The 19,447-nt window shown below is 43.9% G+C and overlaps 1 protein-coding gene across 3 annotated transcripts in view; it reads right to left on the bottom strand.

Annotated features, from left to right (window-relative positions):
- Positions 1-1,250: 1,250 nt before the first annotated feature.
- The window catches only part of GAN (gigaxonin), a 52,326-nt gene continuing 34,129 nt past the window's right edge, over positions 1,251-19,447 (bottom strand). The window contains exons 7-12 of one of the 3 annotated variants that reach the window (XR_009491155.1): positions 18,792-18,941; positions 17,783-17,919; positions 17,392-17,520; positions 10,039-10,148; positions 9,580-9,926; positions 1,251-9,077 (exon numbers count right to left, since the gene is read on the bottom strand). Coding sequence is in view for 2 of the 3 variants with exons in the window: in XM_059876746.1 (XP_059732729.1) it covers positions 9,745-9,926; positions 10,039-10,148; positions 17,392-17,520; positions 17,783-17,919; positions 18,792-18,941 (708 nt within the window). In the remaining variant the exon portion in view is untranslated. 3 annotated transcript variants of the gene reach the window in all.

The raw sequence follows: 19,447 nt of genomic DNA, 5'->3' as shown, positions 1-19,447 counted from the left end.
TTAAGAGAATACGATTTTGACTTATTAGCTTTCTTAACTCTGCAGAGATACTGAGAGATTGACAACGAAAAATACAGAAAGAGCAAGAATCGCTGTCTAGTTGACAATTACGGTTTTAGGGAAGTCTCTAGAGATTTGTCTGTTTATGAAGGTTCTGCTCATGCTGACTGTGCCTCGGGCCAGCGGCCACAGTCAGGAGGTGGTGAGCAGGTGGCGGGCAGGGAGGATGGGAGCAGCACACGAGAGGAACAGAGGCCTTCTCCCCCAAAGCAACGTGAAAGCTGAAGCACAAACATTCCCCCTCCTTTTTTTTTTTTTTAAACTAAACTGTTCACAGAACCTCCAAGCTCTGGAGCCTGTGACAGTATCTGCACACCATCCAAGACCCCCCTGGCTAACTCCATCATACTCACGAGACACAGCTGCAGAGGGCAGCTTTGGGGTGATCCTCAGAGCCGAGCGCTCAAAACCACAGGAGGCACCCCGTTTATCATGAGGCAACTCTAGAAAGTTCTACGAGTGACAGAAACATTCTACCTCTATAGTTTCTGCTTCCTGGCCTGAGCCAGGAGGCAGTGGTCTGGGACACGCACACCTGCTTCTTCTAAAGCCCAGCAAGGCCAGAGCCTGGGGCCTCCAGAGCTTCTTGTCAGAGCTTCCAGAGCGCCCGCCAGCCTGGCTGTCATCCTCCTGGATGCTGGTTCCCAGGGCCCATCAGTGCAGCGGGTGGACAAAACAGACTTCCTCGTCCGACTACCAGCCCCTACACACAGACAAGGGCACTACTTTAAACAGCTGGCGTACGTTCAAATTATCAGTGATTCCCACCCCATCCCACAGTTTGTTTCTTTCCCTTTCAACTGGGAACTGTCTTCTGTGAATCTGGACATAAGACTATATTTAGCCATGTTATTAGACTGTAAAATAAGCACCTAACACGCAATGCTTCTGTCATCTGTATTTTTATACGTTATTAAAGAAAACATTAAGAATACACACTGCTCGATTATTCCCATCCGTGTGGACACAAGGGCCCATTCTCATCAATAGCACCTATTTCTCAGCTCCTTTAAACCTATTTCTACTTCCTTTTCTCAATCACAAAAATATCAAGAATGACTTTATAAAATGTCTTATTGAAATCAAAACAAGCTGGATAAGTCACGTACCACTAAATCCAGAAGTCCATAATCTGAACTGGAAAGGAAGTGACTTTATAAAAGGATTAAGTAGCTCACTTTTGATATTACTTTGTTTTGGTTTTTTTTTTTTTTGATATTACTTTGTTAAATAACCCTTTTTTAGTTGAAGGTAAAGAAGTTCTACACACCACCACAAAGTTTGTCTTTAGGTTCCACACAACACCCAAGTTCAGAGAAGTAGTTTAGGTCTAGTGATCTCAAACTGAAACATAGAAAATATCATTTGACTAGCATTGACTACTACCTTTTATATTTTAGGGAAAAAAAGAAAAATTCAAGTTCCAGAAACTTTTAAATATTATTAGAATACTTCATGGAGAAGGCAATGGCACCCCACTCCAGTACTCTTGCCTGGAAAATCCCATGGACGGAGGAGCCTGGTAGGCTGCAGTTCATGGGTCTCTAAGGGTCGGACACGACTGAGCGACTTCACTTTCACTTTTGACTTTCATGCATTGGAGAAGGAAATGGCAACCCACTCCAGTGTTCTTGCCTGGAGAATCCCAGGGGCTGGGGAGCCTGGTGGGCTGCCGCCTATGGGGTCGCAGAGTCGGACACGACTGAAGCGACTTAGCAGCAGCAGCAGAGTACTTCATCAGGCAAACCCTGAAACAAAGGATATTTGTAACCACTCTAAATATCCTAAACACATATCTTGGGGTGTTTCCACTGTCTAGAATTACCCTGAATTCCAGGTTTTAGAGAAGCGGGAGAGTGGTATCACGGATCCAAAAAATATGCATCTTGTAAAAGGGAACGTGTATTTGCTTGTGCATCATGTGGCGGCAGATGCGAGCATGAAGAAAGCTCTGAGGCCAGGATACTGAGCAAGGGGCGAAGACTGTGGCTGAGACGGGCGGCAACTGCAGCCGAGGTCCCAATCACCCCCAATTTGTGCTCGAGGCGCCTAGCTCTCACCTTCCTTACTCTGCTGGCTCTCCACAGGAACCCGGGCAGGTGAACACCCATCCTTTGCTTCTGGGGTGGTGGGCTTCGAGGGGCACGCGGCAGTGGGAGCCATCTTTACACCCAGCATGCACTGGGCCCCCAACGCCCACGCATGCTCACAACCACTGGGTTCGCCTGGCCAGTACAGAGAATGTTTACAATTTCCTCAAAATCATTACGACCAAGGAAGCCTGGGGCTTTCCGGGGGTGAACCCCGGCTCTCTTGGAAACCAAAAAGTGGGCACGGCCCACGGCTAGATCCACCTGAGAACTTTGCCAGAATCCTGATGAGGGGAGCAAGCCCTTTAGTATGAAAAGCACAAGCCTAACCATTAAATCTTATTAATGCACAGGGACAGTGAAGGTTTTAGATTTTACCTGGTATGTAAGTTATTCCTAGTATGCCAGGTTTTTAGGAATGGGCATAACTCTTTTTGGCCATCAGGGGTCCTAAGTAATTCCTAATAAGAAATCACCCCCGGAAGGGAAGGTCTGTTTACAAAAACTGAAGGACCTGGGAGCTGCTGGGGAGGACAGCGCCCAGGTGTACCCTGTCCAGGAGGAAGTTGGGGACATTCCACTGACACACCAGACAAATCCGATCACTTGTGATTTTAAGTATAATGCAGTTCTGTGCTGTTTGCTCAACTCAACTCCACACTTTGAGAGTTTCACTGTAAAACCCCAGGTTATCAGAACAGAGGAACTTCATGAGCCCTATACTTTCAGCAAAGGTAAGATTCTTGGGAAACAAACTCATGAAAATACACCTATTAGATCCTTAAACTGCTCCCACTAGCACCTTATCGAATATGAAGAACAGTTAACCCCAAGCATCTGAATCCCAAACATTGGGTCAAATTACAGACATGTTTTCCTATCTGCTGTGAATGACCATGGCAATGAAGCCTACTATTTTACATAGCAGTGGTGTTTAAACATACTACTTTTCTACGCTACGAAAATACAGCCTTGTAAAGATTCTTTAAAGTTCAAGTCGAGTTTCAAGTAATCACTATGCAGCAGCTCTAGGAGAATTATTGTTCCTCCTGATTAAAAGTAAAATGGAAACTACGCCTTAGAGAATTGTATTCCTCAAGGCCGCTTACTGCTTGCTTCCAGGCTTTTGTTAAAGGACAGAATGTGTTGAATTCTTCTCAATTGGCAGGGGATCAAGCACAGCACTACATAATGAGGCAGCTGAGAACAGTTTTTCCTATAAACACGAAGAACAAGGGAATAAGTGCATGTGTGATTCTCATCCAATTAAACAGGAAACGTGATGAAGCAAACTATTTGTACAGTCATCTTTGAACCAAGTTCCTCTGTGTAACCTGAAAAAGTGTACTTCAAGGTTCTAAGGTACACCTTGTAACTGATGAGTGAGAGGAATACAAATAAAGTCCTTAAAAACTACTGAAATGCTAAAAATGAAGTTATAATAAATATAATTCACCAACCAGAAAGATGAACCTATAGCCACTTGGGGTCTGAATTATTTGAAGTGGCCATTTACTTGGGTCACAGAAGTAGCTAAGTCTTCCCCACTTTATCTTATGCAGTGTGTACCCAGACTCTGAGGGCTTTCATCCCTTGCATCCTCTCTAATTCAAATCACAGTGATTTAAGAATTTGCAACAATTCTGTTGGGCCTTGGGGACACCAATATCAAAATCAGCCCAAATTTCAGTTGAGTAGCAATTTTAGATTATTTTTTATCTCAACAGGAAAAAGAAAAGGCAATGGATATGTCTCACTAGCTAATTAAGCAATGTTATTAGATATTAAATGTTATTAGAAATTAAAAGATACTTTTTCCTTGGAAGGAAAGCTATGGCAAACCTAGACAGTGTATTAAAAAGTGAAGACATAACTTTGCTGACAAAGGTCCATACAGTCAAGGCTATGGTTTTTCCAGCAGTCATGTATGGATGTGAGAGTTGGACTATAAAGAAAACTGAGCACTGAAGAATTGATGCTTTTGAACTGTGGTGTTGGAGAAGACTCTTGAGAGTCCCTTGGACTGGAAGGATGATCAAACCAGTCAATCCTAAAGGAAATCAACCCTGAATATTCATTGGAAGGACTGATGCTGAAGTTCCAATACTCTGGCCACCTGATGCAAAGAGCCGACTCATTGGAAAAGACCCTGATGCTGGGTAAGAAGACTGAGGGCAGGAGGAGAAGGGGGCAAGAGAATGAGATAGATGGTTAAACAGCATCACCAACTCAATGGACATGAATTTGAGCAAACTCTGAGAGACATTAAAAGACAGGAAAGCCTGATGTGTTGCAGTCCATGGGGTTGCAAAGAGTTGGACAAGACTTAGTGACTCAACAACAAATTAGATATTTAATTTCATAAGAAAGGGAAGGAGTTTAAAAGTCCTTCCACTTAGAGAACTTCAAATGTAGAACTGAGCAAGAACTAATTTTCCTAAAGGGTATGAATCAGACCAGAGGAGATATGGTTACATGTGAGGTTCTCACATGTCACATATTACAATGTGACAAAGTTGAGACATGTTTAAAATTAAAACAATAGAATTACCTCTGAAAAAAGACAAAAAATTTAGAAGTTTTACTAGGTGGTGTGCCCTGCCCCCCACCAAAAAAAAGAATAGATGAAGCCACCAGCTCAATCTCACTGGCAACAGCAGGGCAGCTCACCTGAGCTCACATTCTCCTCAGACGTCAGCAAGTGCGCCACACTCCTCACCCGTGTAGCGTAAACTTCTATCATTTCTGAACCAGCCCCAAAGAATACTTCACGGATTGCTAGAAAACTAGAAAAATGCTTTCCTCAACATTCTAAGACACAGTATCTTTTCCCTTAAATGTGGTAAGAAAGCGAAGGGTAAGTGAAGCTTCAGCTTTTCAAAGTAAAAACAGCTTCTCTCTCAAACGCAAATCCTTATTACCTCGGCTCCTACGACTTCAGTAAATTCTTAAATTTCCCACAGCTAACTGACAAAGAAAACCAAAGATCTTTTAGTTTATATTTGTGTAACTTGTAAAGGATATATTTGGGAGTTTAAGTTACACTCTAAGTGATTCTTATATGATTAAAATACTTGCCTGCCTATAATATTAAGTGATATTCTAATGGGCTGAACAGTGAAATGATAGTCCAAAGACTGGATCCCAAATTTGGTTTCCATTCACATCTGAAGTGGGGAATGAAGGTGTATCTACGGGATGCTTTCTGTCCACCAGAGAGCAGTGCACCTATCACAGGCAAGTCAGGGTCAAAGAGTATGTTCTGGGAAGATTCTGAGCCCCAAATAAAAAACAGTGAAAAAAAAATTAAATGTGATAGACATTATTAAATTCTGAGGATAGGGTCTCAAAAATCCCATGGCACAAACAGACCACAGAGCTGTGCATAATACAGGTCAGGCACTTTGCTTTTTTTATTCTCTAGGTTTCCGGCTCTATGTTAGGAGGCCGGCCCATCTGTATACAAAGCTTCTCATTTAAAAATCTCACTTAAAAGCAAGTCACTTTCAATCCTGTGAAGAATGTCACTTGGATCGCAAGGACACTATATTCATTGGTCATAATAAATGACTACCTACTGTGTGCCAAGCACTGGGATTAGCAGAACACTAAGGCAGGGTCCCTCCCACGAGGAGTTTACAGTCTAGAGGGAGGTCCGTATTTCACCTGCCTCCCTGTGATGCTCCTCAGAAGCCCAAGCAGAATTCTGAATAGGAGCTCAATCAACACTGGTGATTAAACCCAGGGCGGGCTTTTCTGTGCCAAGCGGGATCACTTCTCTCAGAGCACAAAGGGCAGCCCCTGAATCCAAGCAGCCTCACCCTTCCCTTCCCTTCCACTGGGTGCTCTGTAAGGGGGTTCCAGCACCTTCAAAGTTGATGCAGTGGAAGTGCCACCTCATTCTTTCTCTGGACAGTTCCATGTCTTCATCTGACCACAGGCAGCCTCCTCTTGAATCAGGAGAGCCAACATTCTAGAAGGTAATACTGTAGTGTTTTTAGAGCTCCTTGGAAAATTTTTGGGGATCCCTGGTCTGGCACACTGTAGGAAGAACGCACCAGGCAGAAAGCCAATGGACCAAGGCAGCTAACACATTTCTCTAGAACCCTAACCTGCTACCCTGAGTAACTGCAGTGCTGCAGCAAAGGAGCCCTGTCTTTACCCCGTCAATACAAAGGATGTATCTCCGGTGCATCGCCCAGGGAACTCCCCGCTCATAAAGGACAAAATGGCACTTTCAAAGTGTCACTGAAGAAAGTGCCATCACTAAAGTGGTAGTGCAAGGTGAGACAATACTTCAAGACAAACAGTATACTGTCCAACATCCCCCAAATATTCCTTTTTGGTTGCTGCACAGTTTGAAAAAAGCCTACTCTTAACTATCAACTCCTGACGGCGATCAAAGAACAGATTAGTGAAAGGAACGATGAATTTAGAAATTTCTTAGGCCAAATTTTTACAGTATACCAACTATGAGTTGGTAAGCACTGTTTTTACTATGCTAAAAAAAAGAAATGCAAATGGCAAGTAAAACTTACTACAAACTACAAATACATCAATATATTCACTCAACATGAGTTTAACACAGTAGTATAAGCTGAAGGGCCAGAGGCTCAAGAATTTCTCTGAAGCACCAGGAGACAATAATATATGTAGTTTGGAATGAGAATTCCAAAAGTAAACATATATAAACAGACATACCACATCACATCACACACACACACTCTCTCTCCCCCTCACACACACACATACACACTTTTATCTCTCACAGGATAAGCACTATCAAAAAAAATTTTTAAACTTCATTTTAAATTAAACACTTAAATCTTTGAAAAAAAAAACCAACAACTATGTTTGGATGTATTAAACAAAGAAACAAACAAACCTACTTTAGACTGTAGCCTAGAAGAAATCCTTTCAATATTCACTTACTCTAACCTGAGACAACTTGGAAAATGAAAATAAATTGCACTTCCCCCCAAGATATTGTATTTAAAATTTTAAGATCTATCTTTAGCCGCTAATTTCAACATACACCTGGTAAAAGTGCCTTCTGTTAAAAGAAATATCAAAAATTTACCAAGAAAGGATGTTTCAAGGCATAAGTGGATGGTTAAAACACAAACCTGCATGAAATGAGTTCAAATTTACTTCACAATACTGATGTAACCGTGATTTACAAGAAAGTCATGATTCATTTTGAAACATAATAAAATTAAATACATCTCGAAACTTCAATGTGATATTTTTATATTTATATATAATAAAATAAGTTTGGCACTTAGCAGCTTTTGTTGGTTATTGCATCCCATATTATGTGGCAAATTTACTTTTAGAAAACATTACCTAACTTTTGCAGCTACAGTGTCAATGAACTAAATAATAATAAAACTTTTATAAAATGAATTGACCAAGTCATGCAGGCACTGATGTATTGCAACAGGGACTCATTCACTCCTGAACAATGAACTGTCTCCTTGGAGAGGCCTGGCGTAGCCTGGAAAGAACTTTAAACTTCAGAAATTAAAGAAAAGAGAATTGCTGACTGTCACAGCTTTAACAGGACATCGGTTACCACTTTAATGTACCTCAGTGGTGGCTTCTGAAGGCTAAGGTTCTGTTCTGTACGGGGCATTTTACCAAAGAAAACCCACTCTTTCGGCAGTTTATTTCCCATAAAATTAACATCTAGTTGTACAAAGAAAGTTTTCTTTCTTTGTAGTGGCCATGTAGTTTGCCTTGATTAAAAGACATCCAAGACATCCTGGGGAAAGCGTGCAGACAACAGCTGACTGGTACACGGCACGAAGCACAGAGGCTGGCTTTGACTTAGGGGTCAGATCTGCTACGTGAGTGGCCTCGTGCCTCTGATAGAGGAGATGGAAACCCCGTGCCTCTGTGACCCGCGTCTTCTGCCAGGATGGAGAGCGAACGTGCACACAGCGTTCTTCAGAATCCCCACAGCAAGGCTGCTCAGCGACCTTTTCTAGCACTGGATTGACTTCTAACAAGTAGAAGAAAAAAAACTGCCCACAGGTGCCCCTTCTACTGCCCCTGGGTGGAGGAACGCAAGTGATGTTTCATACGCATGTGAAAAGCATACGAACATTCTAGGCAGAAGTTTCCAGAAGAAATTCCTATTCTCAAATTTATAACCAAAGGATATGTTCGTTAATCTCTAAGACTAAATGCTGCTTCTTAGAGCCACATACTAAGAGGGAGGGGAAAAAAAAGCTGTAGAAAACAATTAGAAATAAAGACCTCTATACTGATTAGAAACCTGATATTGCATAAATTTCAAATGATAAAGTCACTTTGAAGTCCCTGGTTTCACATGAAAGTGGCATAATTCAAATGGAAAACAAAGTATCTTACAAGGTTAAGTGCCACGAATGACTAGACTTTTTCCCCCCACGGGAAGTGGGGTCAATGTGGGTTGACATGGAGAGAGAGGGAAGGAGGAAAGGATTAATTTGCTCTACTATGAACAGAATGAAATTAAGTTGAGGTAGTTTATTCTACCAGCCAAACTTTACTTGTTATGTAATTTGTCAGAAACTCGTACTAGTGAACGGCATTGAGAAAATTCTGCTACAAAGGCTTGATTCTTACCATGGATTCGCATTCTAAGACATTTTCAAACCCTAGACAGTAGTAAACAAGACTGTGTGCTTTCAGGCAGGTTTTTTTTTTTTTTTTTTGTAAGTTTTTGATCCCTATATGTTTTCTCTGGACCTTTTTTTTTTTTTTTCTTTTTTGGTCATAGCAGACCTTTATTATTTGTCCGACTCGGGTCCTTCTTTTATAAAATCTCCTACTTACTAATGTCCTCAGATTTATAAAATGGTTCTGCTTAGTTGAAAAGGAAGAATGGCACTGCAGGAGATCCTTCTCAACCCCAGACATGACAGCTTGCCGCATCTTCATCTGAAATCACACAGAAGTTAGAACTTCCTTTAAAGTCACAGGAGGGCTGCCACCTGACTCCTTAATTTACTGACCCTTTAGATTACTAAGATAGAATGTCATACAAGAGAAATTTTATCTTAGTTTTTTGATTCATCATAATTTAGTTCAAAAAAGATTCTTAGGATGGAGAACTAGTAGTTAAATGGAGACTAACTGGCATTGAGTCCAAACTAACATTTTTAGGCACAAACCCTTAATGGTTGGGCAGAGTTAGGCATAATATCTCCTTCCAAGTGCAGTGGAAAAGCAATTCCGGTATGTTTGGATATGTTGATTTGCATATACGGATTTTTTTTTTCCCCCAACCAAAGCCAGGTACTTGAACACACCGGTCAGTCAGACAGGAGATCCCCTCGGGGAAAATGCACCTTAGGGCTTTAACTTCCATATTTTACACGATAGGATTCCCACTTCCCTTTTCTTCGGACACTGACTAGCCCCGGTTGGTCTAGGGACACACCTACGGGAGAAACGGATTCCCCCCGCTCGGTAGTTTTTTTTCCAGCAGTTTACGTTTTCTCCGGAACAAGAGCTGAAGCCCAGGCTTCAAAGCGTTAGAAAACCACCCGCGTTACCGCACGGAGGCCGGCGCGAGGTCAGCAGCTGCGCGTCCCGCGGCCGCGCGTCACGGCGAGTGCACGCGGATGCGGAAGAGGCCCTGCTGCAGCTGCAGGCGGAACAGCTTGCAGTTGGCGATGCGCAGGGCCGCGCAGCCCGTGCGGCGCAGGTCGGAGGGCAGCAGGGGCTTGGTGTGCTGCCAGGTTCCCGTGCTCCTTTTGAACTCGCGCACGTAGTCGTAGTTGGTGCCTGCGCCCCAGGAGAACAAGCAGAGGTGACATACCGTGCCTGGGGGCCCCGGGCCCCTGACCACCCCCACCCCGGGAAACGGCTCCCGCGAGATCACCCTTAACATGCTGACCTGTATCGAGATCTCCGATGACGTAGATACTGGCGCCTATGGGGACGGCTCCGTACACGAAAGAGGAACTGGCCGGGATGCACAGATTCTGGTCATTAAGATAGATCCACCTGAAAACAGAGGGACAGGATGAAGGAGGCTAAGAAGATGGCCCGTGACATCCGGGCCGGCTGAGATGACAAAACTCGGGGCCGCCAACAGGAGGAGGCACGACCCCCACACCCCCTCTTGGGGAAACGCTCATCTCCCTCCTGTCACTGAAGACTGAAGCCTGTCTGTTCCGGAAGGTGGCGTGGACTGAATCAGAGACTGCACTGTTCAGTGTGCTCCCGTCCCTCAGCACAGTGTTCCTGAGATCACCCATGCTGTGGCTTCATTATCTCATTTCTTGTTATTTTAAGTAGGACTACCCTACACTGGTGTAGCACTGGGGCAGCCTCTAGTGTCAGCCTTCCCTTGTGGTTCAGCTGGTAAAGCGTCTACCGGCAATGTGGGAGACCTGGGTTTGATCCCTGGGTTGGGAAGATCGCCTGGAGAAGGAAATGGCAACCCACTCCAGTATTCTTGACTGGAAAATTCCATGGACAGAGGAGCAGGACAGGCTGCAGTCCATGGAATCTCAAGTCCGACAGGACTGTGGGATTAACTAACTATCCAGTGTCTGGCTATTTTGAACATTAGAGGGCAAAGCTCTTTTGTGTGCTTATGCTATGGAGTTGCTTGTTTATACGGTTAAAGGTGTATTTCCTTTGATAAGAAAAGGCGCACTGTTTTCCAGGGTGTTGTGTCCTTTTGCATGTCAATGAGCAACGTGTGAAAATTCCAGCTGCTGGGCATTTCTGCCAGCTCTTGGTACTGTTGGTCTTTTTTTTTACTTTAATGATGCTGAGCATCTCTGTGTGTGCTTACTGGACACTTTGTGTATCTACTTTGGTGAAATGTCTGCTCAAAGATCTGTTCATTTTTCAAACTGGGTTTTCTGTCTTACTGAATTTTAAGATTCTTTTTTATTTTACAGTTACAAGTCCTTTTTTGGATATGTGTATCACAGATTCTTTTCCCCAGCATGTAGACTGTCTTTTCATTACCTTAATGGGGGCTTTTGAGAACAGCGGTTTTTTAATTTTGGTGAATTCCAGTTTATCATTTTTTTTTCTTTTTATAGTTCACACTTTCTATGTCCTTCTAGAAAATATTTGCCTATTCCAAAGTTGAAAAGTTTTTTAAATTAAAATTTCTGGAAATTTTATTGTTCTAGTGTTAACATTTAGGTCTTATGATAATACATTTCAAGTTATCTTTGGTATATAGTGTAAGGTATAAGAGTCAAGTCCTTTTTATCCCTATATCTAGGCATATAGCTAGCTAGTTTTTCCAGCATCATTTGCTAAAAATACATTTCTTTCCCCGCTGAATTGCCTTGGCTCTTCTGTTGAAAATCAATTCAATAACCATGAAAAGGAGCCAGGGCTCCATGAAGAAGTGTCTGATTCCACAGCTGAGACAGAAAACACAAGATGAGCCTGGACCATCTTGTGCTGCCACGGAGGAAGCGCTGCAGAAAGGATGAGGTGTGTCAGAGGACACAGAGCCAACATGCAGCTCCTGACGGCCACAGCTGGACCAGCTGGAGCAACGCAGTAAACAACAGTCCTGGCCGGGTAACTCAGAGAGTAAGATGAATATCCGTGAGTCCATACTGATATAAATAAACGGCCGAATCCATTAAAAAAAAATAGGGAGAAGGGACAGCTGTTCTTTACAGAACTCCAGCTGACATAGGGAGAAGGAATGAGGGAAGCAGAAAAATCCCCAGGAGGCAAACACCATGGCTCTAACTTCCGTGAGGCCAGCCCATTGAGGACACTCCATTAGTGGTGAAAATTTAAGGAGAAACAGTATATTCGCATATTCTCAAATTATCTGTTCCAAGATATTCATGAATTACAAAGGGAGAAGCAGTGACTTTACAGTGGGGGAAACCCCACAGATGGCACCTTAACCATGTCATCAAGATTAGCATCACCAGTAATGGGACAAAGTGTCTCTCCCCCGACACCAGGCAGAGAAGGGCCCAGAAGCACTGATGAGGGACCCCCACCTCAAACGCACAACCTCAGCCTCGTCACAAGGCATCATCAGACAAACCCAGGTGGAGAGACATCCTCGTAAAAAACCATCCGATAACCTTCAAAGACTCCCCAGTACAAGGGTGGTGCCCCACGCATCCCCACTTAATTCACTTAGAGTAAGCAGAAAAGTCAGCTGCAGTTTGGGTAAAAGGTATTAGTGGATGAACTGGTGAAATAAAGTCGAATAAAGTCTGTAGTTTACTTAATACTGTACCAAAGTGAATACTACAGCATGTAAGATGTTAACAGTAGGAGAAGCTGGGTGAACGGCTTATGGGAACTCTATTTTTGCTACTTTCCTACAGGTCTAAAATTATTCCCAAATAAAAGGTTTTTGGTGGTTTTTTTGCTTTAAAACAAAACAAACTAGACTCTGCTATATAATAATGTTCACTTAAGTAAATTTGACCAATTCCCTTTCATAGCTAAAAGCATAGCCAGGTCAGAGCAGACCTCAGTTAGAGGAAATGTATGTAAGCCCTTTAGCACCACCAGTGTCCAGGCCTCCACTCACTACCGGAGCACATACAATTATTTCACTAAGAGCAGCGCTTTCTTTTTTCCCAATGCACATTCTCCCCAGACTGTTACAGTGGTACATTCCCTATTTTGAATCCCAAGAAATGTAGAAGCAGAATGTTGTCCAAGATCATGGAACAACTCAGAGGCCAAGCTGCTATAAAGCGAAGATCCGATTCCTCTAATATCTGAAAGCTAATTGGTATCAAGCAGTTTGTGGGACTGGGAATACAGCTTGGCCCCTGCCTCTGAGCTGCTTCTAATAAATAGGGAAAGGGAAAAACTAAGAGCTATCCCTGCAAAGTGAAATCGGGCCATCACTGACCTCGTGTCTTACAGGCAGTGGACCCATGAATGCTTGCACCTGAGGCTCAGCAAGTCTGAGCACGCCCACTGGCTACAGAACGCTGGGAGCACCTCTCTGGAGTGCCAGAAGATACCTCAGGTCCTCAATAGTGTCCTGCTCACAAAGGCCAGACGTAATCCAGACAGCAAAAGAGCCAGATAAATGAGAGCCCCTTCTCGGGGGACTAAACAATTAACAGACGCCAACTCTGATGACTCAGATGATGGGATTATCTACCAGGCAGGGATATGGACACAGCTAGCACAACGATGCTCAGTAAGTGAAAAAGGAAAATAGGCTTATGATGGAAAGATAGGGGACTGTGGCAGAGAAATTTTAAAAATCTAATATGCTACCTGAAGAAGGTAGAAAAGGAAAAACAAAATAAACCCAGAGTAAGTAAAAGGAAGGAAATAAGACAGGAGAAACCAATGAAACAGATCACACAATGGAGAAAATGAACTCTGATGTGCAGCAGGCTCTTTGAGAAGGTAAGTACAATGCTAAACTTTGTCAACAGAGGGCGCTGGAGGGACTGCAAGGCTGGGAGAGGAAAGGGCTTCTTCCCTGGTATCGGTGGTCTGCTCTGCTGTCTCCAGCGTGCAGGTGCTCACCTGCGGGGAGGTGCTCTGCTGGCCAGCAAGCAGCTTCCTGCACACCAGCTCTGGCCCCGGCGCCCGAGGGCTCTGCTGTATCCTGGGCCACAACATCCCTGCTCTACAGAGGTGAATCCCAGCCCTGCAGGGTCGGGAGCAAACTTCCAAGTTTGTTCCTTCCTGGGACTCTTTCCCTCGGTCCTAAAGGCTGCAGCTGCACTAGTTTCTTGACTATTTCTGCTTTCATCGGAGTCTCCTCTCACAGGTTAGCAGTTAACTCCTCCAGTTAACTCTTACTAGTTAATCATTAGGTCGGTGACCACCTAACCACCTGTTAAGTTTATGGAACGCTGACAGCTATTTTCCACACTGCAGCTGACTTTTCTGCTTATCCTAAGTGAATTAAGTGGGGATGTGTGGGGCACCACCCCTGTACTTGCGAGTCTTTGATGGTGGCACTGAGGTCTGCATGTTCCTCAGGATGCAGTGCTGCCCCTGGTTCTCTACCTTGGCAGGGGAGGAACGGTCTGGTGACTTCCACTTAACCCTTGCTCCCGTAATGGTCCCTGATCCGCAGGTCAGAGAACCATATGCGGATGTGGCCAGTGGTCAGAGATGTCTATCCAAGTACATGTTCATCAAAAGATGAAGCCGACAGGTCTTGACTTCAGAGAAGAGTTAACTGATTTATCTATTAAAAAGGAGAAGGGGAGGGCACGTGGGCTGAGCAAATGCTCAGAGGCAACAAGACACGGATGGCTGTAAGAAGCGAGCGGCACTCCAGAGCACGGCAAAGGAAGAAGTGGAAAGGCGGACGTTTTTCTCAACCTCAGATCACAGAGGGCCCCGAGGAGGCGGCTAAATCCTCATGTCTTTACTTGGCAAGCAGGGGGTAACTAGGAATAATCTCCATCTGAATGAAATGACCAAAGGCAGATGCATCTTTCAGAAGCACAAGTAGGTGAAATGTATCTGAGAGACTGGTTAGAAGGCTAAGGACACCGCACGCATGACAGGGAACTCGCTGGAGCTGTGGCAGAGAAATAAAGGTGGGTATGTGCAAAAAACACTATAGAGTTTAAAAAAAAATACGATTTGGCAACTCATGAGATGTGAAGCATAAGAGAGAATCAAAGATGACTTTAAAAGACATATAGACCACTGGGAGGATGACAGTACTAGTCTAGTACAGTACTAGAAGCAGGAGTGCAAAGAGCAGAAAGAGACACACTCGTCTTTCTGGATATATGAAGTTGTTACTGTGACTTGGTATAAATAAAGGCAATTTTTAAAAAAATTTTTGCTTTCCTTCAAACAGTTTTGCTTTTAGTCAGAAACACAGAAAATAGTAAGATGTGGCATTTTTCCAGGAAACTTTTAACCTAAAAATAGGGAACAAAGACAGGAAAGACAAGAGATTACTTAAAAACAATAAATAGTCTTCAATCTAAGGCAGGTTGTTCATTTGGCAGCAGCTTCCAAAGTATGCAAATACCACACACTTGGAAACATCTGAGCTTTAAAGAGAGAAACTACTCACAGATGTTTTCCCCCTTCTATAGGTTTTCATGGGAAAGACTAAGTTTTGAAGGCACTATTGTGTGGTATTTGAACTGGTGGTCTCTGAGGCCAGGACGCCCGAGTTCAAATGCCAGCTCTGCCACATGCTGTCTGTGTGTTTTGGGGCACATGACTCAACTTCTCTGTGTTTTGATTTCCTCATATGCAAGACAGGAATGAAAGAGTACCTGTATCTCAGAGGGCTGTTTTGAAGATTAAATGTGTTAAGTGAGGTAATATATGGCACTTAGTATCGTGTGTTTATGTTTAGCTTTATCTAGACAAGAGTCCTATATACTGACAACAGAAATCAAGCTTTCTTCATTCTATTTGTGAACAAACACTGGAGAACTTGAATATAAGCAAACTAGAGAAGTGAATTTTATTGGGAAGTACTTTAAATAGCAACGAAGAAAGTAACAGTCATGTTTAACAATTATGAACGAAAGCAAGTAATACTCTTATTGAAAGTGAAAAGTGAAAGTGAAGTCACTCAATCATGTCCAACTCTTTGCGACCCCATGGACTGGAGCCTACCCAGGCCCCTCCATCCATGGAATTTTCCAGGCAAGAGTACTGGAGTGGGTTGCCATTTCCTTCTCCAGGGGATCTTCCTGACCCAGGGATCGAACCCATGTGCCCCACATTGCTGGCAGACACTTTACCATCTGAGCCATCTGGGAAGCCCAATACTCTTATTACTTAATATTCCATAAACAGGAGACAACCTGAGAGAAATCTAAAGGTTCTAATGATGATAGCATATCAAGGGAGATTGAAAACTTCACAGCCATCTTCAAGTCCTCTACAATCAAAACAGAACAGGAAATGGTAAAACCATAAGCAACCCTGATTATTCCAGCAAGTGAGATACAGCTCTCTAGCTCACACTGTCCAAACAGTAGTTCAGTCATTATGAGTAAGGCTTATATCAATATTTTATCAGAAACCAAGTGTACTGACCCCTGCTTGTTAATGAACTTCGGCAACTGTTTTGAGATTCATTTGGGAAGGAAATTCATATACTACTTTGTAGTGTGAACAGTCAGCCCTCACAGTAACACATTATGGAAGAGAGGTGTAGAAAAGTCTTTGAAATTCTTCCCCTGTCCCAACCATAGTAGCAAGCATTCTCAAATTGCTCTCACACTTTGTCTAGTGAATTTTCCTAAGATTGTCTGCCCCCAGTAACTGAAGGGGAAAAAAAAAATAGGCTATGCAAACACCATAAAATTAAAATACATTAATAGACAACATACATATTTCTAAAATCTTGGCACCTGTGCATTGTTTACCCTAAAATACTGTGAAATTAAACATTATATTCTGGCACCCCCTTCTGGCAACACGATCGAAATGCTATCACAAGATTAACTTGAGCACAGCAATTTCCCTGTAGGATGTGAACATATTACTGCAAGAAAAACGCTGTTGGGTGGTTATAATAAAACAGGTGAGAGGAGCAAAGTGAGGGGGATTGGACCGATGCTGCAACTCCACCTCACATGTATGGCAGCCCATCAGATGATTCAAGAATCTCCAATACCACGTTTATTGAGTGTCTGATACAAGCCAGGGTGAGGCCAGAAGCTAGGACCCAAAGCTGAGCTGGAACTCGCCCTGAAGGAGCTTCAGTTCACAGTCACAATCCAAGAGACAGGCATGGGACCACAGACTGAGGAGTCCAACTCAGATCGGGAGACATGAGAAGGCCTTCTCTTGGCGGTGATCATTAAGCTGAGTTTTGAAGAAGCCAAATTAACTGGATAAGTGTGAGAAGGGAAGTTTTAGGCAAAAGGAAAAGTATGAAAGCACAGAGCTGAGCCAATGATACCATGCTTTGGAGGGAAGATACCACCCAGTGGGACTCAGGTGAAGCACCTGGGTTGAACCGTAGCAGAAAGAGTACACATAGGTCATATCACAAAAGGCCGTATCTGCTAAATTAAGGAGTTTAAACTTTCTCCTAAAAGCTATCAAAAGCATCAAGGTCTGCTCTGCACTTGAGAAACATTTTTCTCTGGCTTTCCTATGAGTTACCAAGACTTCTGAAGTCACTAAATAAACATCCGGTATGCATTAGACATAAATAGGTAAGTTCAGTGGAACAATTTGAAAGCAAAACTAAATGAAGCTAAGACATGCCTTTGAAAGCACAGAGAGAGAGCTGCAGAAGCCACACGAAGCCGTCCACATGTACCTTTTAAACTCATCGTGGTAGAACTCCGACTTGCAAGTCACCATCTCGCCCCCCTGGATGTCCTCGCGACTTCTGACACCCCCGAACACGTACAGTTCCATGGCAACTCCACAGGCCACCGCGCCAAACCTGAAAGGCACACCACGCACACACACTGAGCACTGGGTTCATCGATGTATCTCAGGACTCGACTCCCTAATTCCTCTTTTGCTTGTCTTAGCTCTGTGACATTCAGTGTTTCACAAATACATGAGTCTTCCTTTTTCAGGGTGTGGATTATTCATCTAGCGTTATATGAACCAAATGGCAAGTCAAATAAAAGGTCCGTTTAGAAGCAGGGAGAAGCGAGAGCCGGGCAAAGGGGGCTCTCCAGCCCGCCCCGCTCTCTCACCTCCTCTCTTTCAGGGGACAGATGGCGGTCCACTGCTGGGTCCGGGGGTCATAGCACTCCACAGACTCGAAGAGCTTCCCGTAGGATCCTCCGCCCATGGCATAGATTTTCTTCTTCATAGCTGCATAGCAGCCAATCTGGAAGGAGGAAGCAACAGTGGGGGAGGCGACGTTTATCATTAAAAGTTGGCTGAGTCAACACCAGCTTGGCTGGAACCCTGAGAGATTTTGGAAAAGGGTCTGACGGAGGCTGGCTTTCAAAAATGGGACAAGCATGGGTAATACATATACTGTCCTCAGGGAAGGATCAGCTCCACCTGACACTGCTCCACTAAGCGAGATAAGCACACAGCCTTGCTTTTAAAGGAGCTTTCCAAGCTCTCTTCTTTCACCACTATTTGAAGAGTCCAAGATGCCGAGTCCACAGAGCAAGATGTCACTCAACTCTTGCCCCAAATTAAGTCAGCTGGAAGGGCACACACAGTGAGTGATCATATTACCAGTGAGTCCCAGTACCTAGGTGTGAAATACCCAGGGCACTAAAAAGGCTCTGGCCTGATGATGAAATGCCCGTCTCCACCAGGGAACAGAAATACAGACCAAGTCCTGAACAGGTAATGGAGAGCCCTTAGTTTTCATTCTTTTCAGAAACCAATGGCAGTTCTTTACCTCTGGATCAATGGATTAATGCTTCCGCCCAAGTGTGTATGACGATTAAGAAAACAGGTTTGGGAGATCTGGTTCCTGCCTAGGTTAGTGCCGTCACGGAGCAGGTGTGGGCCGCAGGCACAAGAGCGCTGCCCAGAGCCCAGCGCCCCCGTGAACTCTCTACACAGCTCCCCAGCTTGGCATGTGCCTGGCAATGGTGAAGGCAAGAAGCTACCAGCAAAGGCAGACTTGCGTACTGTTAGCGCTTTAACACTATCAATCGTGTCAAAAGGCACCGTGGGAATGAAGACACAGTACCTTTCAAAGCCCGTGTGTGAGTCTCATCACGAGGTGGCTCTCACCTTTCTAACCATGGTCAGATCAGGTTGCTTTGTCCAGGTTTTAGAATAAATATCGTAACATTCCATGGAAATTAGCTCTTTTTCTCCATCTTCTCCTCCTAGAACGTACAGCATACCATCTATCTCCACAATTCCAAAATTATGTCTTGCCTGAAAAAACATGAAAGAGCTTTGTAGACAAAAGGCCAACTCTCATACTGAAAGCTGATAATCATATATTTAATACAAATGACAGGTTTTCATTACATTCCTGCAAAGAAATACAAGACTCAGAACTGTGTCTCTCAAACAGTTCTGCTTTCCCCAGAAGCTCACTCTTCTATCACAAGAGACAGAGAACCCAAGTCCAGGAATTTCCCAGAACAAGGGATTTCACACGAGGTGGATTCACAGGTAAAATCCTTACCTTTCGCTCAAGTCAGCTCATGACAAGAAAAAGAACGATTACCGCCTGGTTCCATAAAATGATTTTTGTTCAGCATGGGTAGCAGTGGCTCCCAGCTGACGTGTGACATTGTGTAAGAGCCCCAGCAACAGGCCTGCCCGTGGTCGTGGTGGGGTGGTGCGTACGGGCCTGCACGAAGGCTGCCCGCAGTGTGACACTCACCCACTCACAGCACTGACCACGCAGACAGAAGCCCTGCCATCCAAAAGTC

The sequence above is a fragment of the Bos taurus genome, chromosome 18 (assembly GCF_002263795.3).
Source record: "Bos taurus isolate L1 Dominette 01449 registration number 42190680 breed Hereford chromosome 18, ARS-UCD2.0, whole genome shotgun sequence".
In the NCBI taxonomy this organism is placed as follows: Eukaryota; Metazoa; Chordata; class Mammalia; order Artiodactyla; family Bovidae; genus Bos; species Bos taurus.
Note: the sequence above shows the minus strand (reverse complement) of the source record. Positions and strands in the feature narration are given on the sequence as shown.